This window comes from Primulina tabacum, chromosome 11 (assembly GCF_025594145.1).
Source record: "Primulina tabacum isolate GXHZ01 chromosome 11, ASM2559414v2, whole genome shotgun sequence".
Taxonomy (NCBI): domain Eukaryota; kingdom Viridiplantae; phylum Streptophyta; class Magnoliopsida; order Lamiales; family Gesneriaceae; genus Primulina; species Primulina tabacum.
In genome coordinates, this window is record NC_134560.1 from 39,385,656 (window position 1) to 39,400,964 (window position 15,309).

At 33.2% G+C, this 15,309-nt stretch overlaps 1 protein-coding gene and 1 long non-coding RNA gene across 7 annotated transcripts; one reads left to right on the plus strand and one right to left on the minus strand.

Moving 5' to 3' along the window:
• Nucleotides 1-6,695: 6,695 nt before the first annotated feature.
• On the plus strand, nt 6,696-12,994 carry LOC142519222 (protein Brevis radix-like 1). Of its 6 annotated transcripts, XM_075622163.1 has the most exons (8): nt 6,696-6,889; nt 7,047-7,121; nt 7,229-7,308; nt 8,198-8,427; nt 11,301-11,635; nt 12,013-12,142; nt 12,312-12,637; nt 12,719-12,994. In XM_075622163.1, exons 4-8 carry the CDS (start codon nt 8,305-8,307, stop codon nt 12,801-12,803), a joined length of 999 nt encoding a protein of 332 aa, XP_075478278.1. In that variant the 5' UTR covers nt 6,696-6,889; nt 7,047-7,121; nt 7,229-7,308; nt 8,198-8,304; the 3' UTR covers nt 12,804-12,994. The 6 variants fall into 6 exon arrangements, with proteins under 6 accessions (XP_075478278.1, XP_075478279.1, XP_075478280.1 ...); XM_075622164.1 differs by lacking the exon at nt 7,047-7,121 and having other exon boundaries at nt 6,696-6,891; XM_075622165.1 differs by lacking the exon at nt 7,047-7,121 and having other exon boundaries at nt 6,696-6,891; nt 7,237-7,308.
• A 500-nt stretch (nt 12,995-13,494) lies between these two features.
• LOC142519224 (uncharacterized) lies at nt 13,495-14,325 on the minus strand. Its single transcript, XR_012813726.1, has 3 exons — nt 13,765-14,325; nt 13,620-13,688; nt 13,495-13,530 (listed from the first exon to the last, which is right to left on the minus strand). It is a non-coding gene; the product is annotated as an uncharacterized LOC142519224 (long non-coding RNA).
• Nucleotides 14,326-15,309: the final 984 nt, after the last annotated feature.

A 15,309-nucleotide genomic window follows, 5' to 3' on the forward strand; every position in this document is an offset into this window, starting at 1 on the left:
TTTTAAATCCTTTTGATTTCAATGTTTCAGCTCGGGAGGCGGCTAGGTGCGACCGCAAGTGCTCGATCAGATGCAGTCCAGGTGCGCTACTGAGATTAACATGATTGTTCCATAAAATCTTGATTCATTTATTTTGTTGTTTAATTATACTTAGACATGTTTAACCGTTTCGGGGTTCCGGTTCGGAGTAGATCCGAATCCACCAGTGCCGAAACCGGTAAGAACCTGTCCACAACCGGTTCCGATTCCAAGGTTTAGTTACTACGTTTTCCGATAGTTAATGGATCGGTTCCGGGTCGGTTCCAACATGTTCCGAGTTTTTTCTTAAAAAAAAAATAATAAGGTATGTACCTTGACCCAACGACTGTTTTCATTTTTCTTTAAAAATTCTTACAGGTTCCGGTTCATGTTCTTACCGGTTCCAATCGGTAATAGGTTCCATAAGTGAAAAACCGCCCTTATCCATTTGTTAATGGATCCGAGGTGGTTCCAGAATCGGTTACGTTGAACCGGTTTCGGTCCCAGGTCTAACTGACCCATTAAATATGTCTACATGGACTCGGTGATAGATCCAAAAACTCAAATTAGAAGAAGAAAAGTAAAACTATACATGTTAACATAAAAGAGGAGAATTATATATTTTTTCAAGTAGCTCGCATTTTTTGTCATTTTTTTGTTATGTTATCGATCAACTCACGATCGTAGCTTATTGGTCTATATTTTTTTTCAATTTTAGTCATCTGTCATTAAGAATATAGACGTGCCACCAAAAATGCTCGATACCACGTCAATCGTCAGTATTCCTATGAAAAAAGAGATTAAACTGTGGATAATGAAAAACATGACGTTTTAATTATAACACTGGCATGCAGGAGCTGAAGACACAGGGTATTAGAAGTGGAACTCTTGGATCAGTTGGATGTAGTCGACAAATAAAGGACGAGTTTTGTATGTTATGAAACAAAATGTAATAGTGTACGTGGTCGCTTGGAATCATGCCACAACTTGTTATGGAAAAGAAACCAATTACTCCGTTGTCTTCTTATTTATTTAGTACGTGTCACTTATTTTTGGTTGCATTTGTCACTTGAAATATTTTAGCCTTGGAACTGCGTTTTGTGGTAATGGGAAAGTTTTTAGACATAATCCGGGGGCAGACAAATTTTTTTTAATCTGATTCTAGGCATTATCTGGTGTTGGAAACCTCGAATTGTAATAAAAAAATTAAATCCCCCAATTTATCATATTTTGATAAATTATTATTATTATTATAATATTTACTAAGAAAACCCATTTCTGGCACCAATTAATTTGATTATGAATTTTTTTTTTTTTTTTGCTAACCGTAGAAACGAAACTTTTGCATAAAATAAATATGATATAAAAGTAGACCATCCAACACTTATAAAACTCGTATTTTTCAGAATAGCACGAACCAATTTCAACAGTGTATTCCACATTTAACCATCATCAAAATGAACTAGACCAGCATTTAATTTTATTCAAATTCCACAACTAGTAAAAATATCAACCAGATGCATATTTCCTCGACCATCAGCCCCTCTGCACCGATCGAACCTAGTGATTTTAAATACTCGACGGGTTTTTTCGGTACATAACAAATCATATATTGAGTGTAGAAAACCTCATATTGTAATGAAAAGTTAAATACTACAATTTTATCATATTTTTGATGAATTATCAATATCTTTATAATATTTATTAAAAAACATTTCTTGTGCCAGTTAAATTTATTGTAATTAATATCTTAATTTTTAATTACTAATTATTGGTTGATTTGAAAATAGGGCAAGTATAATAAGATATGCCTCCGTGTGAGGATTGTTCAAGCAAGGCTTTTATCTCATTGATAAGATATTGTATTCAATCTACGTTTTGTCACGTTTCTTTCACACATTCTCATTATGCACTTGGAACCCTAACTTCCCTAGTTTATCTCTCAAATCAGAAGAGGGCGAGACGACAGCTTGCAGAAATCAATGAATCGCACGCTTCCAAGGCTAACATCGCGGTAAAATATTTTGATCAAAACTATTATTATTTGCTCCACTTGACTACAAATATTTCGATGGGCAAGATTGATAGCGAATAACACTTTTTGTATGCCACAATGTTGTAATAACGATGTGCACAAGCCTCCGTATTATATTTCTTACACAAATATCACATACAACATGCGGACATGGAATTCCTGTCAACTCCTATTTCCTACAACTACAACTCAGCTTATACAAGTCGATGGAGTGTTGCATGGGGTTTAACTCCATGATCTGAAACTGTGTTTCATCAACAATCAACGGACTAAAACCATCTGCATCCTTGCAATTCTTCACCAACATTGTTTTAATGTTTGGACAGATCACATCCTCCCACACTTCTCAACCTTTTCCATGTTCGTCTGAAGCCTGGCCATCGACAAATTTCTTAATGTTTCAAACATCTAAATTATTGTCTTTCTCTTACATCTAAATTAATCGTGTTGTTAAAGCATTCACACATGTTGAGAAAAGTATGCATGTCACATTTTGGAATTGTGCTAAACTATGCCTTGAACCAGTGATGTTCAGATTTTTTTACTAACCAAGCACAGACATTAATTTTGATCAATCTTCTTCAAGCCTTATTTCGGATAATCTAGAGCTTATAAGTTGTTGTACAGTATTTAGATCGTTTTTAAGAAAGTTGGGTAACCCCAGACTTATTTTATAAAATCTTATTTTAGCATGATTCAATGACTCTGCTGCAGTGTTTAAAAGTGGGGGAATGTATTTTCAAAACTAGAAAAAGCGCACGGCCAAAAACATACTTTAAATATTTTTTAAAAAAATAAAAAAACAAATGTAAAGGAATTATCACAAATAAAGTAATAGCATCATTTTTTTTCCCCTTTCATACCTTTTGTCTTCAATCCATCTTCTCTTTTAACAATCCTTAGCTGCCAAGGATTGAAGTTGTCCATATATCCTTTGATATCCTATGGATGAGCCCAGTACCCACGGCTCATTCCTAGCCCAAATAGAAGATAGGCCCATCATAGGTCCAGATATTCTCCTATAAATACCAGGTTTGAGAGTATGATAATTCATTCAATATATTGTTTTTCAGCAGCACCCTTAACTGCTCGTCACTTATATCCTCAGTCTCTGACTTGAGCATCGGAGGGGCTACGCTAGAACACCCTCCTGGACCCCTTCTAACGGTCTTATTCGTGATTTCAGGCTCGGAACAATTTTGAAACCTGCGTCTGGACTAGTAACACTTGCTGGAATCGGACCCTAAAAGTCCCGTGAGTATCATCCTCGATAAAAATAAAAATTCAATATGAAATCTTTTTTATATTTTTAGAATATCCTTCTTAATATTAATATAATGTAATCGTTATTATTTTTATTTTTCAGATTTTTGTCAAACCACTCTTTCTTTATTTCTTAAATAATTTTTTTTATCCGAAAAGTAATTAAATATGTTTGGCCGATTTTATTCTATGAAAAAATGATATACATAAATCAAAGTTATGCATCCATTAATGGGAACAGGGAAAGACTTGGTATTGGGATTTTAGTCCTGCTTTACATATTACATTGATTGTTGATCGCCAATTGTCTTTTGTAATCATATTTTTTTACGATGATAGAGCCTAAAGTCGTTATCTTTCAATACGTTTTGAATAAATTAAACTTCCGGTTCATTCTTTACTCTATATACCAAACATTTAAAAAAAACACATATTGATTATTGGGAGGTTGTTCATTAATACTGTTCAAATCCACGAATCTAATTCTATTTTTTTTTTTTTTAACTAAGTTCTAATTTTTTAGAAGGCAGTACTGTGAATATAACTTCACAATACAAGGTATACGCTCATTTGGGCTAATATTTACTAGAAATACTATTAGGAAAAAAACAAAGAAAAGATATAAGAATAACAGAAATATTGTCTCTGTTCATTGATTGATTTCACAATAATGGATTCTGAACTTCAAACTTGTTCCAGAAAGACCATAGAGGAGTCGGTCCATACGTATGATAATTTGAGATAATAAATATGAAAATAAAGAATGAACTGGACACTGAGATTTACGTGGAAAACCTATAAAAATTATTAGGGTAAAAACCACGGGCAAGATGAAAATATTTCCACTATAATATTTTATGGTGTACAACTCACTCACTGTGTTTCCAAAAAGAACACACTCTCTTGATACAGGAGAACAAAACAACTCACAAATACTATAGAACTAAGCACTCAAATGATATAGGACGAGAGAAAACTCGAAGAATAGATGATTTCAAAATGAAAGAGGGATCTCTATTTACAGAGCCCCTTGTTAATTTGCTGGCAAAAGCTAGGAAGAAAGCTTTGAATAAAATTTTTTCGACAATTTTATGACGGAAAATAATTTGAAAATAATAGTTACGTTTAAGTAACATTTTGTTAAAAAATATTTTTGTTTAGTGAATACTGTTTTTAGAAAATATATTAAATTACAGGACACATCAAAATCTTATATTTGGAAGTATTCCTTTCTTCCTACCCAAGAAGTAGGAAGATCTCAAAACCTTTTTTGAGGAAAAAAAAGGCTCGAGCCCTCACACTGCGCCACGTGGTAAATTCCCAATTTATATTTGATTTTTTACTTTATTTCTATAATCCCAAAATTCAAGCATATTTCTTTGCTTTAAAGAGGTAAGCTCCAAGAATAAAGCTAAAAAAGGACACTACATACCACGGGTTTTAAAGATTCTAGAGCACATTGATCTAAAAGAAAATTCTTTACCACTCGAGATTGATAAACGATTGAGCTTTTTGGTCCATTTCGAAACCATTTTTCTCGAAATTTTGGATCAAAACATATTTGAAAATCACAAAAAAAGTTTTATACTTGGATCAACTATTGTGCTCTTCGATCCTCCCCTCTGTAATTACGCTAATTTACAATTCATATAATCCAAACACATAAACCTGAATGATATCTTTAGATAGACAAAAACTTGCATGAGACGGTTTTACATGTCGTATTTTGTGAGACGGATAACTTATTTAGGTCATCCATGAAAAAATATTACTTTTAATGCTAAGATTATTACTTTTTATTGTGAATATCGGTAGGGTTGACCCGTCTCACAGATAAAAATTCGTGAGAGCGTATCACAAGAGACCTACTCTTTTAGATATTATATATTTGTTTGAGCAGTTATTTGTAGTCATAAATCCCAAATTTCGACACAGTGAAATTTAAATTCACAAATGCATGCAAGATCACATTATTGGATTTTAAGCATTATCTTTTGAAATAAAAAATTAATGATAATAATTTATATATATCTATACCTCTATACTATATTATTAAGTGTGAGAACATGATAATAACTAACTAGAGAGGACATCAACTTTTTTTTCCAATTTTACCCTTTTATGATACTAATATTACAATTTTTTTTGTTTTTTTTTTAAATTTCAACACACTTTTATTTTTTTTATTTCAACCATTCAAATATCAATTTAGTCCCTCCATAATTTATCAAATTTCACTTTAGTCCATTAATAATAATAAAAAAAATTGTACACACACGCATCGCGTTTGCAGAGTAATTAGTATATATGAGGTGCCAAACTGCCAATTATCGACCAAAATTAAAGCTGTAAAAAATAAGTAAAAAAGAAAAATACGAAGCAATGCCGACAGCCGACAGCCGACAGCAGCAGTTAAGAGTTAACAACACCTAAGGGATGGAAATTGGAGAATATTTTTTAATATCTATTTATTAGTTATATAATATATTATTATTTTATATTATATATTATAACTTTAATTTGAAACAAAAATATTATTCTGATTCGGTTTCTTTATTGCAGTGTTTGATGGTAAATTGTCATTACTTAGTCGCGAGGTAAGACAAAATTAAACACACGCAAGAATCGACGGCTACCTCTATTCTGAATTAAAAATTAAAATTATATATATATATATATATATATATACAGTGTACATATGGATATATAACATCTATAGTAGGCATATATATACAACTCGGGTTCACCCAAACACGAGACTCGTCATTGAACTTGTTGACTCGACCCGGTCTCAAAACCCGTTTGATCGAGTTTTAATATGCCCCAAACATGACGGGTTTAACATGTTATCTCTATCCTCTTGTTAAGATTGGAACTTGGACCTAACTCAACCGCAAAAGCTAGTTTAAGAGATGAGGATTATTCAAGCCCATATATACAACTCACAGGTTATTTATCTAACTGTTGTGGGACAATTAACACATGTTAAACTATAATAAGAATTTGAGAAATGAAATATATTAGTTCTATTATTATATACTCTAATAAACATATAACATGTAATTATGTAGCAGAAAATTTTAGATCGAAGGGTGTCGCGAATTGTACAAGACAAATGAGTAGCATTTTGATCAAAGGTTCGTATATGTTTCAACAAACCTCGGCACGTGGGGCCCTTTTGTCCAGCACAAAAATTATCCACAAAATCGACCCCTAACGGCGTATGTCTGCTGCCGAAACATACAACCGTCGAAGCACGCTGTACAACCCATCTATCACGTCCTCCGTTACATAACGACGCGAGACAACGGCGTCAAATCCCTCTATGTATATATACATACACCACTGACTAGTCCCCTTTCCTTGTCTCCACCCCCACATCTTCGATTCCATTTCCTTATATATACACATTTATGAATGTAAATCCCGCGGCGGAGATTCAGAGAACTTCCCCAAATGTGAAGGGCCTCCGCCAGAACAACCGCCGGAGTGTCTCGCCTGATATTACTCTCTTTTCCGTTGATTTCTGATTACAGCTGCATGCGGAATGGAATAGATGTTATTTCTCTGACTGTGTACGTTCTTTCTTCTGCTATACCTATCATGTACTCCCCACCCTCCTCGTTCCTTCTTTATTTTGCTTGTTTCAATTGATGCATACTTCGAAGCTGCATAATAGTTGAATAAACCCTAAAATCATTGGCTTTACTGTCACTGTTAATTTCTTAAGGTTCAACCTTTCGATATGTATTTGATCTTCAAGGGTTTTCTCGAGTTTTAGCTAAAGATTGACTAGTTCTCTGAGGTTATAAAACATTGATTTCGGAACATTTTTCTTTAAAATTCGTTAAGGATTCTGTTTTTTTGGCCTGACACTGTGATTCGTTCATGGATTTTTTTTTTTGTTTGAAGATTAACAGCGAGGGAGAAACTAAATATAGCTAGGGAATGCTAGCTAGATAGGTAGCTCAGCCTATGAGTTGCTGCGAAAGGTAAGATTTCAGAACTGGACAATTTATCGGTTTCCTTTTTAAGATTTTATCCTTTTCTTTGCAAAATCATAAATGCTTTGAAATTATGCTATACTGAAGAAAACGGAAAGAGAATGATTGTGCTTTAGAATAGGGAAAGGATATGATTAATTTTCCGGTTCAAAGACGTTTTTTATAATTATTTGGTATATATATTTCATAAAGGAAACTTGTACGTATATATAACAATAGCTAAAATTGCACAAATGATATATTCGGGTGTTATTTTATTTTTCAAATTCATTGAATTGCATAAAAAACTTCTGTAAAAATCCTCGCATTTTCTTTGTTTTTTGGAGAACTTACACGAATTTTATCACACACGTCTTACATAAAATAATGTCGAAAATTAAATATTATTCCAAATATGTTAAATAAAAGTTTAAGTGTTTTTTTGGTTATGAATGTAAAATATATAGGGTTTTTAGCATGTTAATTTTTCATAGGATATCAGCTAAAAATTTACAAGCCATTAAATTTTCACGAGAATTTTTCAATAAATTTTCAAATTATAAGTTGGTTTTATAAGACATTAAATTTTCACAAGGGATTTTAAGAAATTTGAAATAACAATATGATCCCAAGTCGCATTTCTCTCTTTACTTTTTTTTAGTCAGTACTATATATTAATTAGTCCTGTCTTTTTTAACTTCTTAATATTAATATTGTTGGGTGGTTAGAGTCATTAAAAGATGAAAAATCATTATAACATACCAAATTATCTTATATTTTAAAGTGATTTGAAGGTTTTCAACTGAGAAAATCGAAGCACATTATATTATTCATTAATTAAAGTGGATATGATATATATATATATATATCGACATACTTTTTCTTTAATAATTTGCAGGTAATATTAAAAAAGGGAGCAAGCTAGTATTATTGATATTTAGAAAAGAAGCTGGAAAAGGAAAAGCTGTAGGTAGAAGAAGAGAAGGAAGCGAAGGGTAAAGAAAGATGTTGACATGTATTACTTGCTCAAAGCAAAGGACGGAAGATAGAGGCGACGAGGAGGATGAGGGGTACCCCCCGCGTGGGACTCCAAATACAAAAGACTCCCTCAAAGCTCTCACTTCACAGGTTTTGCACCTCACAATCACCCTCCCTTTCATATCTTATACATTCATATATATAATAAATAGCCAAGAATTTTGAAGATACATAACTTTAAAACTTTTTTCGATCATCTGTCATATTTTATGTTTTATTATTACTCTGTGTGTAATTTGTTTCAGAGTCTTTGGATCATCTGTTATATTTTATGTTTTATTATTATTATTATTTATGGATGTAAAGATCATGATTTTGAAATGGATAATGCCAACGTTAGTTTAAAGACTAAACCAAAAATGTGTCGTAGGCTATATATTTATCCAAGTTTTGAGCTTCATTAATCGGCTACATCATTTAGTTTGAATCCCAATTGCCATTGTACAGTCTGCTTCGCTTTCCTCTTTTTCCTTATTTATGAACAAAAACAAAATGTCTATTCACTACTCAGTAGCTTTACCAGTTCCCGATGGCGGGGCCCACATTCAGATTCTTTGTTGGGGTCCATCCGATGGTGGTCTAGTGTTATTTTTTGCTGTCTTTTTTTTTTTTTTTACTTTGCCCTAGCTCTGAGTTTAGAGTTTGTTAATTCTTTGTTTGCCTTGTATATATGTCTGTCTGTTGTTGAGAAGGATGAAAATTGAATTCCTATAGTGAAAGGAAGCCCATTTTGGCTCTATCGAAGCTACCTTAATCGGGTAAGTTAATCAAGAATTTAATTTGAATATGGACTTTCAAATTAAAACTGAAAAATCGAAAGCTTGAAAACCCCAGAACCCAATTTGTGGCTGGCAAAGAAAAGGACTAAAGGGAGGGGACATTATCACGCTCACACCTTGGATCATGTGTCAAATTCTTGGTCCCAAAATGTTTGTCCTTCAGCCTTACTAACTACTAAATTGCCATGTGACTCGACCATGCATGCTAACATCGACCAAAGGGAAAATAAATGAATCATCCCTTTGAATACATTAATCTTTACTTCATATTCTAAATATTGTTTCTTATTAAAATTTCCTACTTGTCTTGCGGCATTAGTACTCTATGTTTACACAACTTTTATAAGATGTTGTAGCCAAATACCTTTTTGTCTTAGAGAAAAAGTGAGATCCAAAATCCTAATGATCTTAAGTTTCAAATTTAATTAAATTTGGATTTAGATAAATCTCAACCCAACCATAAAACAAATAAGATGGTGTGACTTGCTTTTTGGTGTCTTTTCGAGTGCAAATAATTTAATAATCCCAGAAGAAGCAAGCACGTGGATATGCGATGGTCCACAACATCGCAAGTTGCACCACAATTTATTTTTTGTCTAAATCAAAATCCCACTTAGATCTATATATTTATTGCATTTTCTGTTGTTTTTTAGGACAGTAGGTTTGATAACTTTATTACATCGGGATTGCCAAACTTAGGTCACATCATTTTCGTGGGAAGCAACCATGTCCCACGAAAAACCAATTTTATATGTTAACCAGGGGCGTCTAGGGATTAAAATTCTGAGTTGTAGTTAAATGTGGTCATCATTAATGATTGTTTGAGCTATGAATTACTTTAATCTGTATCCTATGCAACTGGTCTCCTATTTGACAGTCTAGGCTCAAGATTAGTGAATCCAAATCTTGATTGTCAAACCTTTAGGATTTTTCAGAATTATGAGTGTTTTAAATTCGAGTTAGCTAGTTCGAATCGATTGTTTTATGATTAAATGTGATGCTTTTTTATTTTATTTTTTAAAAAAACCAAATATCTCGGGATTTTTATTGAATAAAGAAAAAGACAAGACTCCATGGTTGAAAAGACTCAATCTTTTCCATGACCCACCATTGAATTCCTGTCCATCAAACTTCAAAGTGTTTCGACTCTCAAAACTGGCGCTGGTGAGTTATGGAATGGCTACTGATCACTTGAAAAGTTAGTGATTCAGTATGATAGTTAATTAATTCATATGCCATATCAGTTGCTTTGTACTGAAAAAGCACCGGTTTTTGTACTGCAAAATGCAGTAAAGAGCCGCCGATGGCAGCTTTTAGGGGACCTTCATTCAATTTTTAAGTGGAATTTAGCTAATAATACACGGCTCTAGGCGTTTCTTTTGTAAATCTGAGACGTTAAGGCTACCACCAGATCACAGACTGCGGCTGCAGATACGGGCAGGACTTCATTTCAACCCCAGTGAAAATCTCTTTGGCGGCAATTTGCGTAGGGACTGTGGTAAAAGGAACCATATATTTCGCTGTCCAAGAGTGTTTTTAAAAAGGGTTGCCTGTTTATTAAGTTATATTATAGTGCAGATGCTAAGTGTTCAGTTTTGGATATCATCTGCATAATGATACAACTAAATAAACAGGCTCAAAATTTGAGTATAAGACTAATTTACGCTTTAAAGGCATGGAGGTAATTACATGATTATCATCTTGTATTCATATATATGGTTGTCTGTTACATTAAATTGGATGATAGAGAATTCTGTAGAACAAAATTAAGCTACCATCAAGATTCTGTGACATTTGAAAAGGGCCAACTGGCAACATGCCAGCAGTTTGTCTGAGCTGCCAATCGATAAATTTTCTTTGACATGCATAATGACTAAGCTCCATGATTAATTGTTTTATACTTAATGCTACTTAACTGCATTGATATTTCAATTTGATTCATTGAAGTCGAACTGCATGAAGTTTGGATCGTATAACAAAAGTTTAACATTATATAAATACATATGTTTTGCATATGCGTGAACAACTGTAGCTGCCCTTGAGCTATATATAGCATCAACCAGTACTTACAATAACTGAGTTGGATAATTATTATGATTTTCGACAGGTGCTCGATCCTTGTTATCGTTGTTTTCCCTTCTTGAAATGACCTATTTCATTTAAAATAGTTTCTTCTATTTACAGATAAAGGATATGGCCATGAAGGTCTCAGGATCTTACAAATGCAAGCCCGGACAGGCAGAAATTTATTACAAAAAAGGGCAAAAACCGTATCCTGATTTTGATACTATATCAGAGGGGGTTCGATATCCATATGTGCCTCCAGGAGGCTCAAATTCTTCATTTGGTGGTATTCGAACTCAAGCTGGATTTGAATCTGTCTCAGCACGGTCAGGGGAAGTTGTGCTAGATGAGGAAAATGGACCTAAAGAATGGATGGCACAAGTGGAGCCTGGTGTTCACATCACTTTCGTGTCCCTTCCTAGAGGTGGAAACGATCTTAAACGCATCCGCTTCAGGTACCATTTGCAAATACAACCATTAGCCCTAAGAAACTACGTGTTATGCGCGTTATATTATCATGATTGAATGTAGCGCGGAAGTTGGTTCAGCCGTTGCCACGAATCAACCGCAAAATATTTAACCAGACTCTTTCTAACATTTCTTGAATTCAGGTAGTGACATACAATGAAATATTGATTCACACTTCCTCTATTTCTTGTATAAGGTCATTTTTTACCTCTTGATACGCATGAACTCCATCCCAATAATTACAACTTTCATGATTCATGGGAACCATGAGCAGACAGCAGCATGTTTCACTTCAAACTTTTGTAATGATCTGTGAATGAAATTTACATCTGAGAAGTGACATGCCATTTTAATGTGTCCGAAGCCGGGAGATGTTCGACAAGTGGCAGGCTCAGAGATGGTGGGGAGAAAATTACGAAAAAATAATGGAGCTCTACAATGTACAGAAATTCAATCAACAAGCTCTCAATACTCCAGGGAGATCTGAGGATGGGGTAAATTTTTATTGTTACTCTGACTTCATGGGTTTGGAATGAATACATGGACTACCATCGAATTCCTTTTGCATGATTACATGGACTATGATCGAATTTTGGTCTGGATGTTCAAGTTTTATTCCTATAAAGTAATCCTAATTCAAATCCTTTACTCATGTGGCTCCAGAGAGACTCGACCTACTCAAGGCTCGGTTCTATAAGGGAAAGCCCTCGGATGACACCTGCACTAAACAGGGAGTGGACTCCAAGGTACAAACATTTTGGAGACAATCTCCAACATCATAATGCAAGATCATGTGGCGGGCCAAAGGGCGATTTCTCATCAATGGAAGCATCGAGAACGACCACTTCCTCTAGAGACGAGGCTTCAGTTTCCATAAGTAATGCAAGTGACGTTGATTCGGAATGGATAGAAGAAGATGAACCCGGTGTTTACATCACCATCAGACAACTAGTCGATGGCACGAGAGAGCTACGTCGTGTGAGATTCAGGTAAAAACAAGTTCTAGATTCATAAAACTTGGTACAATCTTCGCCGTTTTGTTCTGACAATGATTGATGGATTCGATGCAGTCGAGAAAGATTTGGAGAGGTGCACGCGAAATTGTGGTGGGAAACTAACAGAGACAGAATACAATCTCAATACCTTTGCCAATGAGTTTATGATGTCTACTTATTAAAATGGACTTTATATTCTGGTATAATGAAAGACTTCTGATGGTGTAGCAATCTTACATTCTTAATATTATCCAACTAGAGAAGTTTCTTAGGATCATTACAGGCTGAAACTTTAATCTCCACATGTTCTTTTTATATTTATTAATCACTTACCTCTGTTCTAGAAAGTCATAATTATTGATTACATGCTTTCTTCATCAATTATTTTCTATATATATACATATTATATATGTATACATAGATTTTTTCTTATAAGTTATAACATTGTCACTGTATTTACACTTCATGTGTATTGACCAATTTCTATGCATCACTTGTTGCTAAGTTGACTCTGTTATATAATTTCTACATTTACATCATCATTTTTCTATACAAATTCCAATCAATTAAAGGGCACTTCAGGAATTTCTCCCTTGTAAGGAACTCAGAAATTAAGTAAACTACTTCTAAAACTTAAAAACAATATATAATATAAAAACTAAAGGACTGGGTCAAAACCTCTAGTCAACAAGTTCAATTACAAAATTTTATAGATAATCTAAGTTAAACAAAGACAACCAATTCTATTTAAAGAACAAACACAAAGATTACGTATTAATTCTATCCAAATCATAATAACATCTAACAAGTTGATCTAATCGCACCGCCTACACCGTGATAATGTCGTCGAGTTTATGGCTTAAAAATGGCCGGACGTAGTAGCAAATCTGCATTATTGTAGAGAAGATTTCGAACTTCATTTTGATTTAACAAATAAATAGTTTTTAGGATAAACTTTAAAAAACAGAAACAAAACCTGAAAAAATGGGTGTCTAAGGGCCTCTATCGATGTGGGCCTCTTGGAATGATCCCAAAAACAAAAGGACTATATTTGGCACAAGAGAAAAACTTGTGAATACAGAGATTGACTTAAAAACAAATGCGATATAAAAAAAAGTTACACTTTTTGGAATAAGATCAATTGCGTCCTTGCTAACGCCTGACATCAATGGCGAAAGATGGACACCAAGGACCTAAAATATATATAATTTAAAAAAGCAAAAAAAAATGTATATGTATAGTACATAAAAACAGTGTTCGGGAGCAAATGAAACACTCACTTGCGGAAACTTGTAATTCATGGCTTTAGCGAGTTCAAGCCCCTCCGCCTATTCACTCTTGGTTGGACTCCCTATGACGCAACTTATTTTATGAATTTCATCTACTTCACTGCATAAAAATATAAAGGGCGCATCAAGAATTCAATGTTTTTGAAAAGGCCACAACCAAAGGGGAGCATAGTGCTGAATGATTCAGAGGTAAATCATGAATTGTAATATATAGTCTCGATGCAAAAAAGACAAGAAAAAATGTTCAAACAAGGAAGACTAATGTATGTACCTTGAGCCTGAAAACAGAGTGCGAAGAATAAACAGTTCAGCCATTATAGGCACACATTGCCCAAATGTCTAGCAAATAGAAAGAAAATATAATATCACAAGGCAAAAAGAAATTTATCATCAACTAATATTTTTACATAAGTGATCCAAATAGAAGATCGGTATCACAAAATTGACCTATAAGATTGTATCATAAAATTTTTTATGTACATTTATTGATTTGATCAAACATTATATATGATATAAATATTGATAAACGTACATTTTATTTTTAAGTACCTCTTAGCAACTTAACATTTGCTGTGCACACACACATATATTACATTATATAATTTGTTGGTTTGTAAAATTTAAATTATAGTATTAATTAAAAGAAATATATTGTTGTACTGCAATAATTGTCCAAACGATGAAACAATAGATGTTTAATGCAAGAACCTGATACTAATTGCACATTATTTGACAAAAAAATAAGAATAACTATTTTAAAATTCGAAATTAAAATAATTAAATTATGTATTAAAGATATATATTAACAAATATCATAATACATAAAATATTGAAATACATATTAAAATTAACATACAGGTATTGAAATAAATCAAACCGAGTTACTTTACTGCCCAATTTTGCCACCTTCCACAACCAGAATTCCAAATTTGAGCTATGGTTTTGGAAGCCCATGCCATAAGCTTCATTTTCATACCACTTTTTTTTTTTTTTTTAAAGAAAACCGAAAGGAATTTTATTCCTTGATATTTTTTTTTATCTTTAATATTTTGCATTTCTAGACATGAGAATAATCTCGAAATTGATGATATGATATCGTATAAATTCAATATGTGATATAAGACTATATTTGATATGACTCATAATATCTTTAAGATATGATATCACAATATCTTTAAGATATTATCCTTGTTTTAAAAAGAGTTTGTTTCCTAATGAAATTGTTTTTTTTCTCGATGTTAAATAGGACTCAAAGGAGAAGAAAAAGGTGTGACAATATAGAGTATAACAATTCCGGAGAGACCGAGAGCATAAAAATCCTAGAGAGACGAATTCATACTAAGAGTTTTTGAGATCGAGGCAATCTCGTGCCATTGT

What these genes read in the sequence shown, in the direction of transcription:
- LOC142519222 (XM_075622164.1), top strand. Translation starts at nt 8,305, where the DNA reads ATGTTGACATGTATTACTTGCTCAAAGCAAAGGACGGAAGATAGAGGC. An exon ending in CTTAAACGCATCCGCTTCAG is followed by an intron (nt 11,636 to 12,012) that starts GTACCATTTGCA and finishes ATGTGTCCGAAG; the next exon opens with CCGGGAGATGTTCGACAAGT. An exon ending in CAGGGAGATCTGAGGATGGG is followed by an intron (nt 12,143 to 12,311) that starts GTAAATTTTTAT and finishes ATGTGGCTCCAG; the next exon opens with AGAGACTCGACCTACTCAAG.